This window comes from Myotis yumanensis, unplaced genomic scaffold (assembly GCF_028538775.1).
Source record: "Myotis yumanensis isolate MYYU_CA2020_CCGP unplaced genomic scaffold, mMyoYum1.0.hap1 SCAF_2, whole genome shotgun sequence".
Lineage (NCBI taxonomy): Eukaryota > Metazoa > Chordata > Mammalia > Chiroptera > Vespertilionidae > Myotis > Myotis yumanensis.
Genome location: NW_027223753.1, coordinates 64,215,119 through 64,236,216, shown reverse-complemented (window position 1 = coordinate 64,236,216; position 21,098 = coordinate 64,215,119). Strand labels below are relative to the sequence as shown.

Sequence of the window (21,098 nt, the reverse complement as noted above, 5' to 3'; positions counted from 1 at the left end):
CTTTCCCGTGGTTCTGGATGGTATTTGTTTTGTCTTTTAGTTGTAGTTTTAATGTGCTTGTGCATGGCAGCAAGTTCAGGTTTTTACCTATGCCGCCATCTTGGTTGTCCCTCTCTACTTTTTAAACATTATACCTTTTTTTTTTTCTTTAAAGAAATAAGAACCACAATTTTATTGCATGCCTGGCACTTTTACATATACTGTATTATCTAACTTAATACTCAAAGCTACCCTAACAAGGGAAGGCAGAATCTCAGATATTATATTTTAGGCAAGGAAAATGGGGCCCAGAGTTTCAGTGTATGACCTTATACACACACAGAGAAATGGTACAACTAGGATTCAAACCTTAGTGTGTCTGACTCCAAAGCCTACACCTATCCAATACTGCATAGCATATTAAGGAGTATTTTTCCCTTGATTAATTTGAAAATGTGGGCTTTAAGAATTCTTTTTTCTCCCTTGGCTGTATCTTGATTTTAGAGGTAATGAAGAAAATACTTAAAATTTCTATGAACATGGTCTCCAACTGACAAAGGTTAAAAGCAAAACAAAAATTGCTCTTTCACTTGGCACACGGGAGATAAGTGTTACGAGTGCTCAGTTTGAAATAATGGTTATAATTTCATGCCCTCTGTTTTAGGTGAGAGCACATTTGTCTTTTATTCTTTCATTGCTAAAAAATGATTTTCCTTACTGGGTGATAGATTTACAGCCTATAAATAATCCTGATGGCCACATCTGTTTTTAGCCCAACTGAGATTTAAAATAATAAAATAAAAAATAACAGTAGATGATCTGGACTCACAGACGGTCATTCGGTCGTCGGTATCCTGCCAGCACTCATTACTTGGTCAGGTCAAATGTGTTTATTCAACTTTGTATTACTCATAGTGGGAAAGTTCAACCAATTTTGTGACACATGAAATAAAGAAGAAAGATGCATACTTTTTGTTAATTATGTAATTGAGATCTTATTGATTATCCCATCCGAAACCATGTACCCAAGCAAGGTCTGCTCCTGAACCACTTGTGCCTTCTCATGACCATATGGGACGTTGATTTGCACTGCAATTTTCTGACCCCTGTATGACCGCTGGGCAGATTATTACTGTTTCCTGATTTGCCACATTGTCCTCAACTCTCACCTCCTCAAGGATCTATTTTCCTTTCACCCTCCAGATACATTTTCCTGATTCTTTCCCCAAATGGCTTCTCATCTTTATTTAAAGTTCAGCCAGTACTTTTCAAACAAGGAGACTTTGTTTAGAAAGAAGGGTTTTGTTTAGAACAAAAATGCATTCTTTACCGAAAAAATATTTCAGGCTATCAATGGACATTGGGAATACAAAAGAGTACTGAAGACTCAAATATTTGAGGAAGAATATAGAATTAGGAACTTCCATTCTAGCTGTTACCTCTCTGCTTCTCCTCTCTCTTATTGATCCTCTTCCACCATGGATATGATCTCAGCACCTTAAATTGTTCCTTCCCAGCTTAACTCGCAAAAAAAATGAAAACCTATGTCCAACCCACTAAGATAAATTACAAGGATATCTGGCTGGAAGTTCCTGTGCCCAGCCCTTTCCTGCCACCCAAGAAGGTGAGGGGGTGCGTATTTCCAGGACACCTGTAGCCCTTTGTGGCCCACAGCTGTGTCACAGTACACGGGAGGGGAAGATTGCAGTGGGCGAATTTGCACTGAGGCCACACAGAGAACTATCATAACGGAAGTAATGCATATATGCCCTACTGTTCTGCCTGTGATCTATACTGTTAGCAAACGGACATGTGGACTTCAGGAATGGTAGGACTACTCCCCACACAGTCTGTCTGCTCATCTGCTCTCTCCTGCCCATCCACCTGATTCTATCTAACATTTATTGATTTCCTACACTTTGTCACACACTCTTCTTGCACCATGGAAGATTCCAGGTTAACTACCCCTTAAAACTAGGTCACGTACTAACTTACGGTCTAGGGGCTTTTAAAGGGTCATGCAATATTGGCACTTTTCCAGAGGCTAGGAAAATCGTAGGCACGCAATAATGCCTGTCATCTGAGGAAACAACCTACACAGCTTAGTGTTATGAAAATTTTTTTAACCTCTTTTGTGGAAGTTGTATAATCATACCTCATAAAGCAGAAAAAGGGAACAAGAGTGGCTAAAAATCTTCTTATCCTTTGAGATTCTTAGATGGGAAACTTGGCATAAATTTAAAGTATTTTCATTCATCCTGATACTATAAGCCAGCGGTTCTCAACCTGTGGGTCCCGATCCCTTTGGGGGTCAAACGACCCTTTCCGATGGCCTAAGACCATCGGAAAACACATATATAATTACATATTGTTTTTGTGATTAATCACTATGCTTTAATTATGTTCAATTTGTAACAATGAAAATACATCCTGCATATCAGATATTTACATTATGATTCATAACAGTAGCAAAATTACACTTATGAAGTAGCAACGAAAATAATTTTATGGTTGGGGGTCACCACAACATGAGGAACTGTATTAAAGGGTTGCGGCATTAGGAAGGTTGAGAACCACTGCTCTAAGCTTTGATTCCACCTGTGAAAATTTGGTTGAGGAATAGTTATTTAAGTGAAGTAAAGTAATTTAATATACCAAAACTAATTATTATCATACAGTCATATCCCCCATACAGAAAATATAGGCCAGCGGATTCTCTACTGCAGGCCGTGACTTACTTAGCCCTGTGGGTCACCAGCAATAAGCACAGCCTGAGCTGCTTGCTGTCCCTCGTGTGTACATTGAACTCCTTGGGGTGAAGCTCATCCCCTGGTGTCTCGCCAGTACACACTCCTGTGTCCAGCTGCCCTGACAGGAGAGAGAACATGCAGAGCAAAGTCAACCTCATCTCCTTTCTTGCCCATGGATTGGGCCTTTGATCATGAGATGACTTCAGCTTTTGTACCCTTCCTCTAGAACAGTGGTTCTCAACCTTCTGGCCCTTTAAATACAGTTGCTCATGTTGTGACCCAACCATAAAATTATTTTCATTGCTACTTCATAACTGTAATGATGCTGCTGTTATGAATCGTAATGTAAATATCTGATATGCAGGATGGTCTTAGGCGACCCCTGTGAAAGGGTCGTTCGACAGCCAAAGGGGTCATGACCCACAGGTTGAGAACCGCGGCTCTAGAAGGATGGGCTAGAGGCATACAACGGAGTAATTTTTTAATTCTGATTATACTACTTAAGAATGAAGTAGGGAGCAAAGATTGGAATGACTATATTAGCAATATGTAATGTTTTAAGATTTTCTATGAAAGGTGTAGAATGGCTAGAACAATAAAAATTCTAAACTGTAGCTCTTCCACAGAAATGGGTACCATATTGGAAAAGCAGCTGAAAAGGATAACAGGATTGGCTAAAAATATTTTTATCATTTGATATTCTTAAATGTGAAACTTGGCATACATTTTAAAGTACTTTTATTCATCCTAATACTCTAAGTTTTTAGATTCAATGCTGGTAATAACTGGAGCACTCCAGGTGACACTAAGAGCATCTTCTATGGCTTCTTCTTTGGAGAAATCTGTAACAAGCATAGAATCAAAAGACTTTTCCTACAAAATCCAAAGATAATGTTCGGTTTTTTTTAAGGGAACATTTTTTTCTAGTTGTATTTATCAAGATCCAGAAAAGACTGGTAGGCAAAATTAGTTAAGCACCTGAGTGATTTTAAATTAATAGAGGGGTCAAGCAAAGACAGATATGGTTAAAAGGAAAAATAAATATACTGAATCTAAGTTAGATATTTGTTCTGTCAATAAAGGCTGTTAAATTCATTCATAGATATTTAGCTTATTAAAATTGATTACAAGGGTGATGGAAATGGGTTTGGAATTCTCATAAAAGTCTTCCTAAGTAAACTAATGTGCAGTTTATATTAATGCTTTGGTTTATTATAGGTTTTTACATTTTAATTGTAGCATTCATATAAATTGGTGGTTCTGTTTTCTATCATCTAATACATTTAGTATTATATTGATTATTCAGGAAGGTGGTTAACTCCTTAAGATTACTGCCTACAATTCAAGTACGAAACATGCTTAGTATATATAGCTGGGCTATCGGACTTTATTCCAGCCTTTAAAAGCCACTGAAAGCTAACTTTAACTTTTCTAAAAGAGGGTACAAATATTAGATTTATTTAGCCAGGATACATTCTCCAAGAGCTTTATAGGTCATTAGATATGTTGAAGCAGGTATTAGAAAAGTAACATTATACCCATTTAGGTACCTATTATAATACTATTTGTATAATTTTTAAAGCTTATTTTGTCTCAGGAGCCACAGAGGGGTAACTTCTACAACCAATATCAAAGTGAAATTTACAGATGCTGAAAAAGTTTTAAAAAAACAACAACAGATGCTGGTAAAGCTAGCTTTTAGTTTGCTAACTAATCCTTAACTGAGGCTAGGGAGTTCTAAACTTTCCTAGACTTCTGACAGCCTTACCTAGCCTTTTAACCAGCAACCATAGGCTTTATACCCTTTAATTAATTTAATTGCTAATTGCTATACCTAAACTTTAAAAAAATATATATTTTATTGTTTTTTTACAGCGAGGAAGGGAGAGGGATAGATAATTAGAAACATTGATGAGAGAGAAACATCCATCAGCTGCCTCCTGCACACCCCCTACTGGGGATGTGCCCGCAACCAAGGTACATGCCCTTGACTGGAATTGAACCTGGTACCCTTCAGTCTACAGGCCGACGCTCTATCCACTGAGCCAAACCAGTTAGGGCCTTGAACATTTTTATATTAATTGCATTCATCTTTGTCTTTGCTGTAGGAGCAAAGACTTCTATTTTTGTTGTTGTTGTTGTTGTTCCCTGTGTAATTCTGGATTAGTAAATGAAATAATAAATGTGAAAGTATTTTTTAAATTTATTTATTTATTTGTAAATGGTATGTGTTTTTATTGACTTTATTGGGGTGACATTGGTTAATAAAATTATATGGGTTTCAGATGTACAATTCTGTATTGTGTGTTCACCACCCCAAGTCAAGTCTCCTCATGTGAAAGTATTTTTTAAAGGAAAAGTATTTTTTGATGTAAAACATTGAGTGGTTATCATTACTACATGTTTCACTTAATTTTGGAGGGAGTTCCTTTCAGTTATAATACCAATCAGCTCTTTACTTGTGAATGTTTAATAATCATTTTGTATCCTCTTCTAAACTTCAGGTCCTCTATTTCAGCTTGAATTCACTTGCTAACAGGATTAACCTTGATTTCTTTTTGACATTGGAAAAATCTTATAAACTTCATAAAGCACAATTATTCAAAGGCTTTGAGTACTTAAACATCAAGTAAGTCTGGCAACATGATATACTCATCATGTAAGTATATCTGCAGGCTTTAGTTTCTTCATCTGAAAAAGTGGGGGTTGTACTCATTCAGTCAGCACACTAATGACAGTAGATGCTCTGTGTGCTGAGACAGAAACTGGCGGTTAATTATGAGACTTCCTGCCTGAGCTAGCTGCAGCCTTTTCTACATATTCATCTATATTGAGGCAGCCACTTCAGCTGATCTCATCCAAGAAATGAGACTTACTTACCACCTTTGGACAAAACAATTTTTCTTTAAAAACTCTAAATTTATAGTTCAGTGTAAGGGGGAGGGCCTTTTGAACTTTTATCCTTGAGACCACTACCATTTAAACCTAGACACAATGGCTCCTAACTCTCTAACACTAACCTTGGAGATATCTGCCACATTGGCTGTCTATAGTCAAACTCATTATCTTCTCCCCATTCCCTCTCTCCATACCAAACAAAGGTACATTTCCTTGTTTTTTATTATTAATGCTGTCATTATTCTACCTGTTACTTGCTAACAAAACGCCCAAGAAAGACAAAAGTTTCAGGTTACAGAGGAGTTAAGAGCCTAATTATACCAGTGAACACATTTTCAGTCTAGATTTTACTTGTTTTCGGTGGCACTTTAGAATGTTAACCACTCATTCTTTTTCATACTCTCTCAACTGTTCTCTTGTTATCCCAAAAGATTTTGTAAAGTGTTTTCTTAAAAGGCAGGGAAGGAAAATAGACATGGAAGGTGCCAGAGAAAGAGATGCGATGCAGGCTGCTGAATGTTTAAGGTGGTGATTATGAGAGCCAGGTCCTCAGGATCTCTGCCCTGGAAATTCCAGAATCATCCTGTCATCATTGTTTGTTTGTTTGTTTACTAATTCACTTTAGCTATATTTACTGGGGTAACATTGACTAAACCTCATGTATATAACTTTGTAATAGTTCTGTATATTCTATCGTGTGTTCCCCACCCAAAGTCTGGTCTCCTCCATCTCATTTGTCTTTTTTTAAAAATCATTATTGGTTACTTAACTGTCTAACATTCCAAGCATGCCCCCACCTCAGGACCTCTGCAATTGCTGTTTCTTCGTCTTGAGTGATCTTCCCTAAGTTATTTGCACAGCCTACCATCTCACCTCCTCAGGTGTCTGCCCACAGATCACTTTGGAGAGACTTCTCTCAGCCCAGCCAATCTAAATAGGGCTCCCCACTTGGATTCTCGCTAGTCCCTTAATCTCCCTCCTTTGTTATTCTTCATTACAATTGACTACCTATTATCATTTTATACTTTAATTTTATATATTTTTTTGCCTGTCTATGAATTCAAGGATTTGACTCTTCTCCCTACCATATCCTCTGGGCCTAAAACAGTACCTGGCTTATAGTAGGCACTCAGTAAATGTGGTTGAAGGAATAACACACTTGGAAAATCACCTGTTAAAATAAGTCCATACTCCAACTTGGCATTAAATGTCCTACACAATAAGATCGTAACTTAGTTTTGCAGTCTTTTGTGGAAAAATAGGGCATAAAAAAGATTGAGGGACAGATCATGGAATACCTAAATACAGATAGAAATTGTTGGGTTAGAGCTATGGCTATAATTTTAGTATGACCTGTGGAGCTATAGATCCTCATGGAGTGAGAGACTTTTCTCCAACCTCATGAATGTGGCCAAGAGGATCAGAGAATGAATGCAGTTACCCTGAGAGCACCCAGGAAGAAAGTCCTATTATAGGGTGCAGCTTTTAAATTAAATGAAGCTAAACTAAGCTGCCCTCAGGTAGGGTACAAGAGAAGGTGCTGAACCTTAGACTCCTTCAAATCATCATGTTGTACTGGGTTATTTGTATCAATGTTTTGTATAGAAATTTCAGCACCTCCTCATTATGTATTGGTTTAAATGTAAACTCCAATCCCTCACCTTTTAAGTCCCAGTCTTTACACAATTGTTTCTTAATATAGAAATACTAAAAAATACTACATGTAATCAATAGCTCACCTAACCAAATTACTTTTCTTAAAAATTTGGGGTATCTTTATTCTTGCCTCTGTGCCCTTTCCTTATCTTATCTCTATCTCTATCTAGAGTTCTTTCAAGAGCACTGTCTCTCACTGTCAAAAATGATATCTTCATTCCATTTATAAACATGTGAAAGTTCCTCACCCCTTGACTCCTTTTTGTCCTTAACATGTGTGTCTCTTACTATAGTCATTTATATAATTTACCTTATCATTCTCTGTGCTTCATATGGAGAAACTTTCTTATAACTGTATAGCCCCATAACACTTCATGCAAAGCCTTGTCTACAGTAGGCATTCAGTTAATGGTTGTAGAATTGGATTAATTCCCTTGAAAATGACTTCAAGATCATCCAAGGACAATTATAATTTAGACAGGGAGACAGAATGTCATTTTGTTAGATAATAACTTTTGCATCTAATGCTTCTTCATAACTAATTACTGAATGAATAGTGTGCTAGTAACTTAGCTGAGAAGTTTTAAATGTACATGAATATTCCCAGCAGCATTTTCCCCCTTCCTGTACCCCTGCCGTCTTCCAGTGACTATTGTCAAGCAGGTGCGTAGCAGGTACAGTGCAATGAGCACTCATTTTCTAATAAGTAGAGAAAATGCTGTTCCAAAAATATAAAACCTAAGAAGACTATTTGGACAAAAAAACCCAGCTACTTTTATTTAATTTTTTTAGAACTGTTTACTCTTTTTAAAATCTTTATTATTGAAAATATTACATAAATCCCCCTTCCCCCCAACCTTGATCTTTTTTCATCCCGCTCCTGCCCCACCCTACACCCTCCTCATTCCATTGTCTGTGTCCATGGATTATGCATACATTCGTACAAGTTCATTGGTTGATCTCTTCCCGCCCACCCTCCCCTGCCTTTAAATTAATTTAGAGTTGTTTTAGAATAAATCCTGAATCTAACTGCTGAGTAAATGACAATGTGAACAAAATACCCAAGAAACCAAACCTATACTTTAGCTACCTCAACAACTGAATCGGTTATTTTTGTGGTCACCTGATTTACTATGTGATATTCAATCTTGAAAACACTAGTTTGATTCTCTCACGCAAATGGGTTTATACTTATACCCAGTTGTATTCTTTTATGTGGTTATGGCACAGGAACAAGCAGGAGTTCATCAACTAAAGAAGAATGTCTTCATTCGTAAGGGTGCATAACAGTAAAAAAATGGAACATTTGAAATTAACAACAGGGCATTTTTTCCATCTCTAGGGACCAAGAGGAACAGATGGTCTCTCTGGGGAACAAGGTACACAGGGTGCCAAGGTAATCTCTGAGCTTTCTGACTTCACATACAGTTGTTTCTTAGAGCCCATGTATTCTGTCTAAAAACTGAGGCATGTCCTCTAAAAAGTATGGCTCTACATTTTCTCTTAGTCTAAATAAGGAACATACATAAAGTTTTTATCACACACAGAAATGTAATATTTAATATTGAACTGTGTGCATGATGTCAGGTTTTTTTGTAGGTGAGTGTATGCTGGCATGTTTAACACTGTAATTTACAATCTTATTAACTCAGTTGGTATTGATACTTTTTTTAGGGTGAAAAAGGAGATCAAGGGAAAAGAGGACCTTCCGGTCTTACTGTAAGTAATAAAGCATTTCACAGTAACGATAATCACTTGAAACCTTTCATTTTCCTTGGTGTATGGTTAATATTTGGGGAGGAAGCTACTTGACCCAAACATTTTCTTTCTTATGCAGGGTAAGACTGGAAACCCTGGAGAGAGAGGAGTTCAAGGGAAACCAGTAAGTAATTAAAAATCAGCAATGAACAAACTTGCCTGCTTTACTCTCTGACACAACTGTTGTTTAATATTTAGTATGTTGGACTAACAATACAAGTTCTTTTGTTCAGTCATTAGATCAGTGTTTTAATTTGGGCAAATTGCTTATTTATTCTGAGCCTCGTTTATACAGATCAGTAAACTGGTGGTTGATAACTTTTCACTCTAGTTATGGTGAGTTTTTCTCTAAAATCCATTTCAAAATAAAAGGATGTGATATTACATAAATATAATGGAATATTAATAAAGCTGACATAACAAGAAACTTCTTTGAGGCTTCTTGCCTTTCATTTTATTTCAACTTGATTGTTTTTAGACCCTTTCAGTGTGGAGGTATGTGTGTCATCAGGCTTTCCAATGGCACTGCTCTGAGAGTGTTTAACGTTATGTAACAGAAGATTTTTTCTATAATAAAAAATATTTTCAGAAGTACACATTTTTTCCCTAAGAAGCTACAAGTTCTGTGATTATCATCATTAACTGAGGGGCAAAACTCTTTTTAAAGAAAGAAAATAGAAAGATACATATACACATATGTACACAGTCATACATATATATTACATATATATAATTTTGAGCATATAAGCTTAAGTGTATATGGGTATTTTTAATTACTTTCATTTGGAATCACAATTTTTAATGATGAAGTTTTGATTTGTAATACACATAAGTGTATGTAATTAAAATTATAGAATTAGATAATATTTTAATAGCCTCCAACTGAAGAGTCCAAGAAGGATAAGAGAAAAATGTTTTAACTGCCATAGTAATTGTCACTGTCACATTTCTGCTGCCCCTTGCCTATTGGTTTTCATAATAGCATTATATTTGACAGTGGACAAACCTAAAATATCAGACCTAAAAGAGAAAAATGACTGTATCCAGGGAAAGAACTTTTGTGTGACATTGTATTATTGGTTGATGTAATCTCCAAAGAATATTCTTTGAATATTAATATTCCTCATCTGAGTTTTTTATATATTAATGTAAATGGTGTTTGTATAGTTTTTTTTCCATTTTACTAGGCCATATACAAAGCTAATATGTTGTAATGAGTGGAGAGACTTGGAGCTCATCAAGTTCATCAAGCCTATCAGATATTTGTGGATAAATGTAAAATTTGATATTTGATTTCTTCAATCTATATATATAAAAGCCTAAGTGACTGAACTACCGAATGACCAGTTGACCAGTTGCTATGACACGCACTGACCACCAGGGGGCAGACGCTCAGTGCAGGAGCTGCCCTCTAGTGGTCAGTGTACTCCCACAGCAGGAGCGCCGCTGAGCCAGAAGCCTGGCTTATGGCTGGCACGCACAGCTGCAGCAGCCCAGCCTCTCCCACCTCTGCGGCAGTGCTACCGAGCTGCGGCAGGGGCAGGCACAGCAGGGCTGGATGAGCAGGGCTGGGATGTGCAGGAGTGGCACCCCGCTCCAGCTTGGGCTCCTCCCTAGCCACCTGCCGCTTTCTGCATTGCTACATCCCTCGGGGGTTGTTGGACTGCTGCTTTCAGCCGGATCCCTGAGGAGATCATGCCAAAACCGGCAGTCTCACATCCCCTGAGAGGTCCCGGATTGTGAGATGGCACAGGACAGGCTGAGGGACCCCACCAGTGCACGAATTCATGCACCAGGCCTCTAGTCAAATATAAAATTCACTAGAGCCACTTTGTAACCATAGCTTATGGCAAGTTTCATAGACGATTGGAAGAGTAAATCACTTTAGTGGATGATATGGGTTGGATATTAAATCATGAGTTCGTAATAGTTGTTGAGGTTTACTTAGCTCTATACCTACACTGTCTCCTTCTTCTTGATTGAACTGAAATAGACTTTGAGATCTTAAGAAAGCTAGTATCAATCCATCCAAGAAATCCAGACAGCTCTAAAGATTTATTTCTTTGATCCTGCACATAACATCAGTGTCTCTAGTCATTTACCCACTCTCAGTAAGCTGACAGTGCTATAAAATAAAAAGATGTAAAATAGATTGGAGGTCAGATTGACCTTTGTTCTAGTAGTCCATGTTCCTTTTAGCTATATGTATAGTCTTAGTTAAATTGGTTAGCTCTCTGGATCATATTTTCCTCATCTGTAAAACAAAAATATCTCTAGCTTGTCACAATTCTAAAACTAGATATTACATGAAAATTGGTAACACATTTAGCACTTTGGTAGTTCAGATAACCAGGAGAAAGTATATTTTTCTATGGGCCAGAATTGTTTCCACACATAGATCTCTCTCAAGGGGAAAATTAAGAGGAAAAGCTATGATCCATTGTGTTATTAAAGTGATGAAACCTCAGTAACTGTTTTTAGTTTTCTAAGTCTTGTACAAACTATAACAAATTGTACATTATTTTTATCTAGACATTTTTTTCAGTTAATGAGATTATGAAGTTAAATCAACTATGATTTTGTTTTTCTCTATTTCTCTCTTTAATTCTGTCAAATTTTGCTTTATGTATTTGAAACTCTATTTTAAAGTATTTGCATTTATGATTATAATGTCTTCCTGATCAACTGATCCATTTATCATTACAAAATGTTCCTCTATATCACTGGTAATACTTTTTATTCCTGGACATACTTTTTGTTTTGAAATCTATTTGATGTCTTTCCAACCTTCTTACGCTTGCTGTTTCAAGGCCATATCTTTTCCATTCATTTACTTTCAAGCCATCTGTGTCTTGATATTTAAAGTGAGTGTCTTATATTTGGGTCTTGCTTTCTTATTCATTTGGATAATCTCTGTCTTTTAATTAGCATTTGGCACATGTCCATTTAATGTAATAATTGATATGGTTGCATTAAGGTCTACCATTTTATAGTTGTTTTCCTTTGTAGGTGTGGTATTTTTGTTCAATACCTTCATTTGGTCTTGAATAATTTTGAGAACGCCATGTTAATTTAACTATTGGCTTTTTAGCTATACTTCTCATTGTTATTTTTAAGTGGTTATTTTATGTCAAAAGTGAGCAAACTTTTTCTGTGAAATGCCAGAAAATAAATATTTTAAGCATTGGGGGTTGTATATTCTCTGTCACAACTACTCAGTTCTGTCATCATAGTTTGAAAGCAGCCACAGACAGTATGTAAAGGAATTAATATGGTTTTGCTTCAAAATAACTTTATTTGAAAAAACAAGTGATTTGACTGTAGTTTGCCATCCCTGGTTTAAGGATTACAGTATACATGTTAACTTTCCATTGCCTACTTAGAGTTAATATAATACAACTAGAGGCCCGGTGCACAAAAATTTGTGCACTCGGGGGGGAGAGGGGGTCCCTCAGCCCATCCTGTGCCCTCTCGCAGTCTGGGACCCCTCAGGAGATAACGACCTGCTGGCTTAGGCCTGCTCCTGGGTGGCAGAGGGCATGCCCAATCCCTAGGTGCAGCCGCTGGTCGGGCTCAGGGTAGGGCCGATTGGGGGGTTGGGGTACCACCCTCTGTCACACTCAAGGCAGGGTCGATAGGGAAGTTGCGGCGCCACCCCCTGCCACGCACAGAGCAGGGCCGATCAGGGGGTTGGGGCACTGCCCTCATCCATGCACAGAGCAGAGCCAATCAGGGGGTTGGGGCGCTGCCCCCTGTCACACACAGATCAGGGACCATCGGGGGTTGGGGCTCCGTACTCTGTCACACACAGAGCAGGGCCCATCAGGGGTTTGGGGAGCTCCCCCTTGTCATGCACAGAGCAGGGCCAATCAGGGGGTTGAGGAGCTCCCCCCTGTCATGCACAGAGTAGGGCCAATAGGGAAGCTGGGGCACCGCCCCCTGTCACATACAGAGCAGGGCCCGTGGGGGTGGGGGGTAGTTGAGGCGCCACACCCTGTCACACTCAGGGCAGGGCCGATGGGGAGGTATGGCTCTACCCCGTCTCACATAGAGCAGGGCCCGTGGGGGGGTTGGGGCGCTGCCACTGTCACACACAGAGCCACAGGGCAATCAGGGGGTTGGGGCGCCGCCCTCTATCACCCACAGAGCCGCAGGGCAATCAGGGGTTTGGGCGCTGCCCCCTGTCACGCTGATCCCGGTGCTGGGAGGCCTCGAGGCTCCGCTGATCCCGCCCGGCAGGGTCACAGATCCGGGTCCCAGACCGCAGACAGCTTTGCCTGCTGCCGCCCGCCTTCAGTATGCAAATTAGCCGCCATCTTGTTGCTTCAGGGTGGGGGTCCCCACTGGGGTGCCTGGCCAGTCTGGGTGAGGGGCTGAGGGCCATTTTTAGGCTGGCGGACGACTAAAGCTCCAAACCTCTCCTTTTTTTCTTTTTTTTTTATTCTGGCATTATTTACCTTCTATGGCTGTCTCTGGAGCTGAGAGCCAGCTTTCTCTCTGAGGCTCGGCTGAAAGCAGTTTCTGGCCTTTGTTTTCTGTATTCGAAACAATGTTGCGACTCCAGCTCTGAGATCCCGGCTGACTGACAGGAGGTTTCTGGGCTTTTGTTTATCTTCTATAAATGTTACTATGTTTCCAACTGAAGCTCAGAGGCCAGCGGGGAACGTTGGAGTCCACAGCAAGCAAGCCTCCTGTTAGTTTCCAGCTGCCTGGCTGCCGGCCGCCATCTTGGCTGACAGTTAATTTGAATAAGGATACGCTGATTAGCCAATGGGAAGGGTAGCGGTCGTACGCCAATTACCATGTTTCTCTTTTATTAGTATAGATTGCTCCTCGACTTACAATGGGATTATGGGTTATATTGTAAACTGAAAATACGCCTAACCTACCAAACATGATAGCTTATCCTAGTGTACCTTAACCATGTTTGGAACACTTAGATTAGCCTACAGTTGGGCAAAATCATCTAACATGATGAATATACTATAGAATATTGCTTGCTTACCCTCATGATTGCATAGCTGACTGGGAGCTGACACAATGCTGCCCAGCATTATGAGAGGATATCATACTGCATATTGCTAGCCAGGAAAAAGTTAAAAATTCAAAGTACTGAATGCATATCACTTTGATACCATTGTCAAGTCAAAAGTTGTAAGCTGATCTATTGTTAAGTTGGGGACCACATATAATACTTATAGTAATTGTAAGGAACTGAAAACATATAGCTCATTTACTAACATCCAGTATTTTGTGCTATAATTATACATATATCCCATATTGCAAAGTTAAACCCCATATGGTAAAGTTAAAATTTTGCTTTAATATAAATAAGTTAAATGTGTGTTTTAGAGATATTAGAAAAAATAGTGTTATTTTATTTATCCATGCATTTATTATTTTTGGTGTTCTCCATTCCTTTCTGTAGGTCTGCATTTCTAAATGTTGTCATTTCTCTGTAGCCTATAGAACTTCCTTTAGATTCTTATAGTCAAGTTCTGCTACTGATTAATTTCTCTTAGTTTTGTTTATGAGAATGTCTCTATTTCATCTTCATTCTTGAAGGATATTTTCACATGATATAAAATTCTGAGTTGGTATTTTCTTTTATTTGATTTTATTCAGCACTGAAAAAATAGATATGTCATTTTTCTTTTGCCCTCCATTATTTCTACTGAGAAGTCCACACATCTTTATCATTATTCCCCTACAAATAATGTAACAATTTTTTCTGGCTGCTTTCAAGATTTTCTCTTTATTTTTTTTTTACTTTTAGCAATTTGAGTATGATGTGCCTAGATGGTTTTGTTGTTGTTGTTTGTTTGTTTGTTTTGTTGTTGTTTTGTGCATATAGTGAGCTTGAGGTTTGCTGAGCTTCTTATGTGGATAAATTGGTGTTTTCATTAAATTGGAAATTTTTCAACTTTGTTTTTTTCAGATATTTTTTTTTTCCCTCTCTTCTCTCTTCTTTCCTTCTTAAATTCCAATTAAATATACATGTTAAACACTTGATAACATCCCTTAGGTCCCTGAGGTTCTATACATTCATATTCCAACCTTTCTTTTTCCAATTTTCTTTTTTTAATTGGATAAACCCAATCATTCTTTACTCACTTGTTAAGCCTATTGAGTGAAATTTTATTTATGATATTGTAGTTTTAAGTTTTATGTCAGATATTTAATTTTTAGTTCTGTAATTTTTTTGAGATTTCCTATTTGTTTATTCTTCATGAGCACATATATATATTTACATTAATGATCCTATTTAGGATAGCTACTTTAAAATTCTTGTGTGAAAAGCTAACATCTGAGTAATTTTGAGTTTTGTTTCCATTAATTGCCATTTCTTATGAATAAGAGGAATTTTTCTGTCCAGTAATTTGGAATTATATCCTGGACATTTTGAATAATGCATTGTAGAGACTCCAAATTCTATTATAATCCTTTGAAAAGTATTTCTTTTTAAAATTTGGCTAGCAATTAATTTGTCTGGATTCTAGGCTCTGTGGTAGGTGAAAATCTCTGTTCAGTTTTTTTTGGTTTGTTTGTTTGTTTGTTTTTTGTTGGGGTATTTTTTTTTAGTCTTGGCTTGGCTGCTTGGAGTCTGCTTCACCATTACATAGTTCAAATATCAGCAAGAGACTTAAGCAGAGTTTATACTCAGGTTTTGAGGCTTCCTCTCTCCAGCTCTCTCTTTTCCATCATTTTCTAGGAGCTGTCGTCACTCCAAATTCTGCCCTCTGGTTCTCTATGCCGGTGAGACTACAGGTCTCTATCCTGCTTTTAAAAAACCATCCTATATGGCTTACCTTCTGGCTGAAAGTCATTAAAAAATCAGAAACTCACCTAGTGACATTCTCTTCTTCTATGTGTAGACCTCTCCACTCTCGTTTTTGCTTATTTTTGGTCTTTCCTGAAGGCCTTCAGATCTTTTGGAAAAATTTTTTTTTCCTAGGTGTATAGTTTTCCTCATATAGGTTGGTTTATAGGAGCTATTTGGCCAATATTAGAAGTGGGAACTCTTAACAGGTCTTTAAATAGAATTTTCTCTGGAGTAATTCAAAATACTTGAGAAAAGTTTATTCCATAATTCTTATAATACAAAAAGAGTGTAGTATTAACTCTATTCTTTCCCCATTCTTCAAATAATGAAGCATAATGCACACAGTTTTAATGATCCTACAGTCAAGGTGTAGCCATGGACATAATATTTATATGGTCCCATGCTTATTCTCATAAAAAGTCTTTGAGGATGCTCTGTATACTTGTTGAAAGGGGAAAAGGCATTGAATGATTCCTCATTGAAATCAGTAGAAAGCAGTTTGGTATAGAGGAAGAGCATGTCATTGGATCAAGCATACCGGAGGGCAAATATTGGTTCTACCACTTACTAGCTGTTTCCACTTTGCACAAATTATAGGACCTCAGTTTCCCTAGCTTTAAAATGAGATACTTTTTATTGTTATAACAAGTGACGTTTATTATTTGTTTGGCACAGGTTCTCAATAAATTGCAACCATAACAGTCATTATTGTCCTGGTCATCATATTCATAATTGCTGAGTTCAAGTCATGGAGCAAGGAGTTCTACTACAAATAATGTCTTTTCAGTAGCATCTGTAAAGCCTTAAAGGGAATTTTTATTTTGTGCCAGCTTTTGCTTTTCCTCTTCATCTCCAATAAAAATAGACTCCACTTAAGTCATTTCATAGCTTTGCCAAACAGCTTTTACGCAACATTAACAGCATTAAAAGTATATATGAAGCTGATACTGTGTGCAAACACACTTTACAAAGCAAACTAAGCATACATTATTTAAGGTTCTAAATTTTCACTGTGTGTTTCAGTTAGGATCCCTTATGTTGATTCTGTCACTTAATTTAGGAGCCTGGAGTAATGGGTAGCATATGATTTTCATTACTGAAACAGGGTCTTAGTCAGATGGAAGTCCATGATTTTATATATCTTTCTTTCTCCAACAGGAGAACCATGCATAACTAAATATAGCTTAATGATTGTAACTTAGAAGATTGCATGTGGCTAGAAATTTTGAATATCTGTACTTCTAATCTAATATCATATTTTCTCTTAGCTTTTAGTTTTAATATAAATAGTAATTGTGATCCACTGTACAGTTGCCAAGGCCAGTAATATAAAGGAGGCAGATTTCAAATAGACAAGGGCAGTATTTTATACATCACTAGAGGCCCGGTCACAAAATTCATGCATGGGGGTGGGGGGAAGTCCCTCAGCCTGGCCTGCACTCTCTCGCAATCCGGGATCCCTCTTGCAATCTGGGACCACTGGCTCCTAACCTCTCACCTGCCTGCCTGCCTGATCACCCCAAACCACTTGCCTGCCTACCTGAACGCCCCTAACCACTCGCCTGCCTACCTGATTGCCCCTAACTGCTCATCTGCCTGCCTGATTGCCCCTAACCACCCCTGCCTGCCTGTCTAATCACCCCTAACTATTCTGCCTGCCTGCCTGATTGCCCCTAACCACTCATCTGCCTGCCTGATTGCCCTAACCATTCTGCCTGCCTGCCTGATCACCCCTAACCACCTCTGCCTTGGCCCCCACCACCACGGCTTCATCCAGAAGGTCGTCTAGAAAGACGTCTGGAATGACGTCCAGAAGGTCGTTCGGCTGTCCAGTCTAATTAGCATATTATGCTTTTATTATTATAGATTAGTAGTCATCAGTGTTTGGTACACAGTACATGCTCAGTAAATCTTTGAAAAGGAGAATCAAAGAGGTCCTGGAATTTCATTTAGAGTTTTATGTAACATTTTAGAATATACCCCCACATATAAGAGACAATTTTATGGTAGCATAGATGGCATGGTATAAAATGTGGGGCGCAGAAGACATTGGAGGGCTCCAATTTGATCACTTAGGGCCAGAAATCCTTGTACTTTACCAGGTTTTAAGGGCATCAATCATACTTTTTAGCACATTATAAGGATATTATTTTTGGATAAAAGTACTTTTGTCAATATTAAAGTTATTAAAAATCCAAATTTAAAATAATTATGCATAATCATTAGCCACTGTATAGGAAGGGAATTAAATACAAAAATACACATAGATATAAAGAATTCCTAAAGCTTGACCACAACAAAAATGTGACAAAAAATGGCACAGAACTTGAATAGAAATTATTCCAAAGAAGATATACAAATGGCCAATAAGCACATGAATAGATGCTCAATATTACTAGTCATTAGAGAAATGCAAATCAAAACCACAATGAAATACCATTTCCTACCCATTAGGATGATTATTATTTAAAAAAAAAAAAAAGAAAAGAAAAGAAACACACACACATGCACATAGACATTAACCAGTGTTGGCAAGAATGTGGAGAAACTGGAGTCCTCGTGCATTGCCGATGGGGATGTTAAATGGTGGGGCTGTAGTAGAAAGCTATTTGGTGGTTCTTCAAACATTTAAAGATAGAATTACCACTTAATCTATCAATTTCACTTCTAGGTGTATATCCAAAAGTATTGAGAGTAGGGACTCAAAGTGATATTTGTACAACAGTGTTTGTAGGAGCATTATTCACAGTGGCCAAGAGGTAGAAATCCCAAATGTTCACTGACACATAAATGAATATACAAAATGTAGTATATACATATTATGGAATGTTATTCAACCTTGAAAAGAAAGGAAGTCTTAACGCATGTTACATGGATAAGCCTTGAAGACATTATGCTACATAAAATAAGGCAGACACAAAGGAACAAATATATTCGTTCTTATATGACGTAGTCAAATTCAGAGACTGAAACTAGAATGTTGGTTGCCATAGGAATGGAGGAGGGAGATAAGCAATTATTTAATGAGTATAGAGTTTAAGTTTGGAAAGATAAGATGGTGGTAATGGTAGCACGGAACTGTACATTTAAAAATTGTTAAAATGGTGAATTTTATGTTATGTACATTTTACCACAAAATGAAAAAAGAAAGAATAGAAGTAGTCAGAAAAGTTAGGTGGGACAATTGTAAAAGAAAGCTGAGGTAAGGGAACTGTCTAAAACATTTTCAAGCATCACTTTTTCTTCAAGTTTGCCTTTGTTTGTTCAGGGTTCACAAGGACCTCCTGGGAGTACTGGAGACAGGGGACTTGCAGGAGAACCAGTAAGTTTGTCTTTATACTTTTCAATAATACAAAACCTTGCATAATAATTAGATAAATATAATTTAATTATAGAGTTTCCATGGAAAATGAATTGTGAAAAAGACCTTGTCATACCTAGTTTCTCATAATTTATTTTTTATTGCCTATGAAGTCATTCTTCTGGGATGGTATCAGATGTAATATGTTGTAACAAGCTTCTAAGACTTACAATATAGTCTTTCAAACTACTGGGTTGATCTTATGCGTCAGTTGACACAATGGCTTACAGGTGGCCTTTGCGTAATTTTTTAGCTAGTAACAAGTGGAAAATTCTAAAAGTCAAAAAGTTATTCTTATCAATCTTCTTTCCTGGTATAATGTCTGGTACATTATATCTACTTAATGCATGCTTATTAAACTTAAATTGACCAAAGTTCATATCCCAGTGATATAATCATTCAGCCAGTAATATTAGATGGAGTGAAGTGGGATGAGAATTTAGTCTTAATAAAGAACACATTTAAATAAAAATAAGTGTGTTAATAGAGCTATGACAACAGCAGAGATAATATATTCAACCTTATACAAGAAAAGATTTGTTATTGTAGTCATAAATGACTAAATGGCTTAACAGTACCTAAACATTGACATCCAGGTCATAGGGTTAGTGAGGTTGGTAAATAAACTATAAATCAATTTATAATGGATAAAATAGGTTTTGTTTCATATATTTGAGCTGCCTGGCCAAGACATAGTACAGAAAAGAACAGAAGTAAATTGGTAAAATGAAGGATGCAGAAGAGATATTGAAACATGTTTATATTTTGAGAATAATAAAATAGAAGACTACAACTTTTCTATAGCCAACACCTATTAGAGTTGTCTCTTTTTCTTAAACAAGATTCAAAACTGGTTTATTCATTGCAATACAAGTATTGGGATTTGGATAGTTTATCATTCATTCATTCAATTAACAAATATTTATTAAGAACCTGCATGTGGATTATAGTGGTAACCGTGGAGTTTTCAGTCTAATGATAGAATTACACATTAATTAATAACAGAGATAAATGGATAATTTAAAAGTGAGATGAATGCTCTAACGTATAGGAATTCAGTTCGAAGAGACACTATCCTAACTGGGGGTAGGAAAAGCTTCCATGAGAAGGAGTATTGAGCTGTGATCTCCAGGATGAATAGTAGTTACTTAGGCAAACACGGGAAAATGTCATTCTAGAGAGAAGTCATGCACCTGGGAAGAAGCACTACATATTTATTTAAAGATCTAAAAAAAAGGCCAACATGGCTGTGGCACAGAGTCAGATAAAAGTAAGTGCAAGATGAGGATGGAAAAGGAGGTAGGGGACAAAATACATGCAGCTTTATGAGCCATGTTCACAAGAATTTGTATTTTTATCCTGTGAACAAAGGGATGCCATTGAAAGGATGGGCTGGTTTTATGACCCAATTATTACTTTGTTAAAATCACTCAAACCACAAGGTAGAGATCAAACTGTAATGGACCAAGAATGGAAAAGAGTGTTGCTTTCTGTTGCAAAATAAGAGATGGCAGAACCCTTTAGATTAGCAGAGAAAAGAAGTGCACAGGTATAAAAAAAAAATCAAAAGGAGATAAAATCAGCAGGAGATAGATATCCTGTATGTGAAGTACAATTCCTACATTTCTGGCTTGAAGAATTAATGAGATAATTATATCATTTACTAAAACTGGAAATAACAACAGAAAGCTAGGTTTGATAATGGCAGGTTATAAGTGCAGTTTAGCTATGTTAGATTTGAGGTGTCTTTGACAAATGTGAAGTTGAAAATTAGATATGGAACTCAGAGCAGAGGAATTTACTGAAGTTAAAAATATTGGAGTCGTTGACCTAGGGAGAGAATATTGGAGTGAGAGAAGAAAAAGATCTGAGC

The 21,098-nt window shown here is 37.3% G+C and overlaps 1 protein-coding gene across 1 annotated transcript in view; it reads left to right on the top strand.

Moving 5' to 3' along the window:
• Positions 1 to 21,098, top strand: part of COL24A1 (collagen type XXIV alpha 1 chain) — a 335,909-nt gene that overhangs the window by 176,168 nt on the left and 138,643 nt on the right. The window contains exons 29-32 of the mRNA XM_070403718.1: positions 8,626 to 8,679; positions 8,958 to 9,002; positions 9,121 to 9,165; positions 19,133 to 19,186. Coding sequence (XP_070259819.1) covers positions 8,626 to 8,679; positions 8,958 to 9,002; positions 9,121 to 9,165; positions 19,133 to 19,186 — 198 coding nt within the window. The remainder of the gene's footprint in view (positions 1 to 8,625; positions 8,680 to 8,957; positions 9,003 to 9,120; positions 9,166 to 19,132; positions 19,187 to 21,098) is intronic.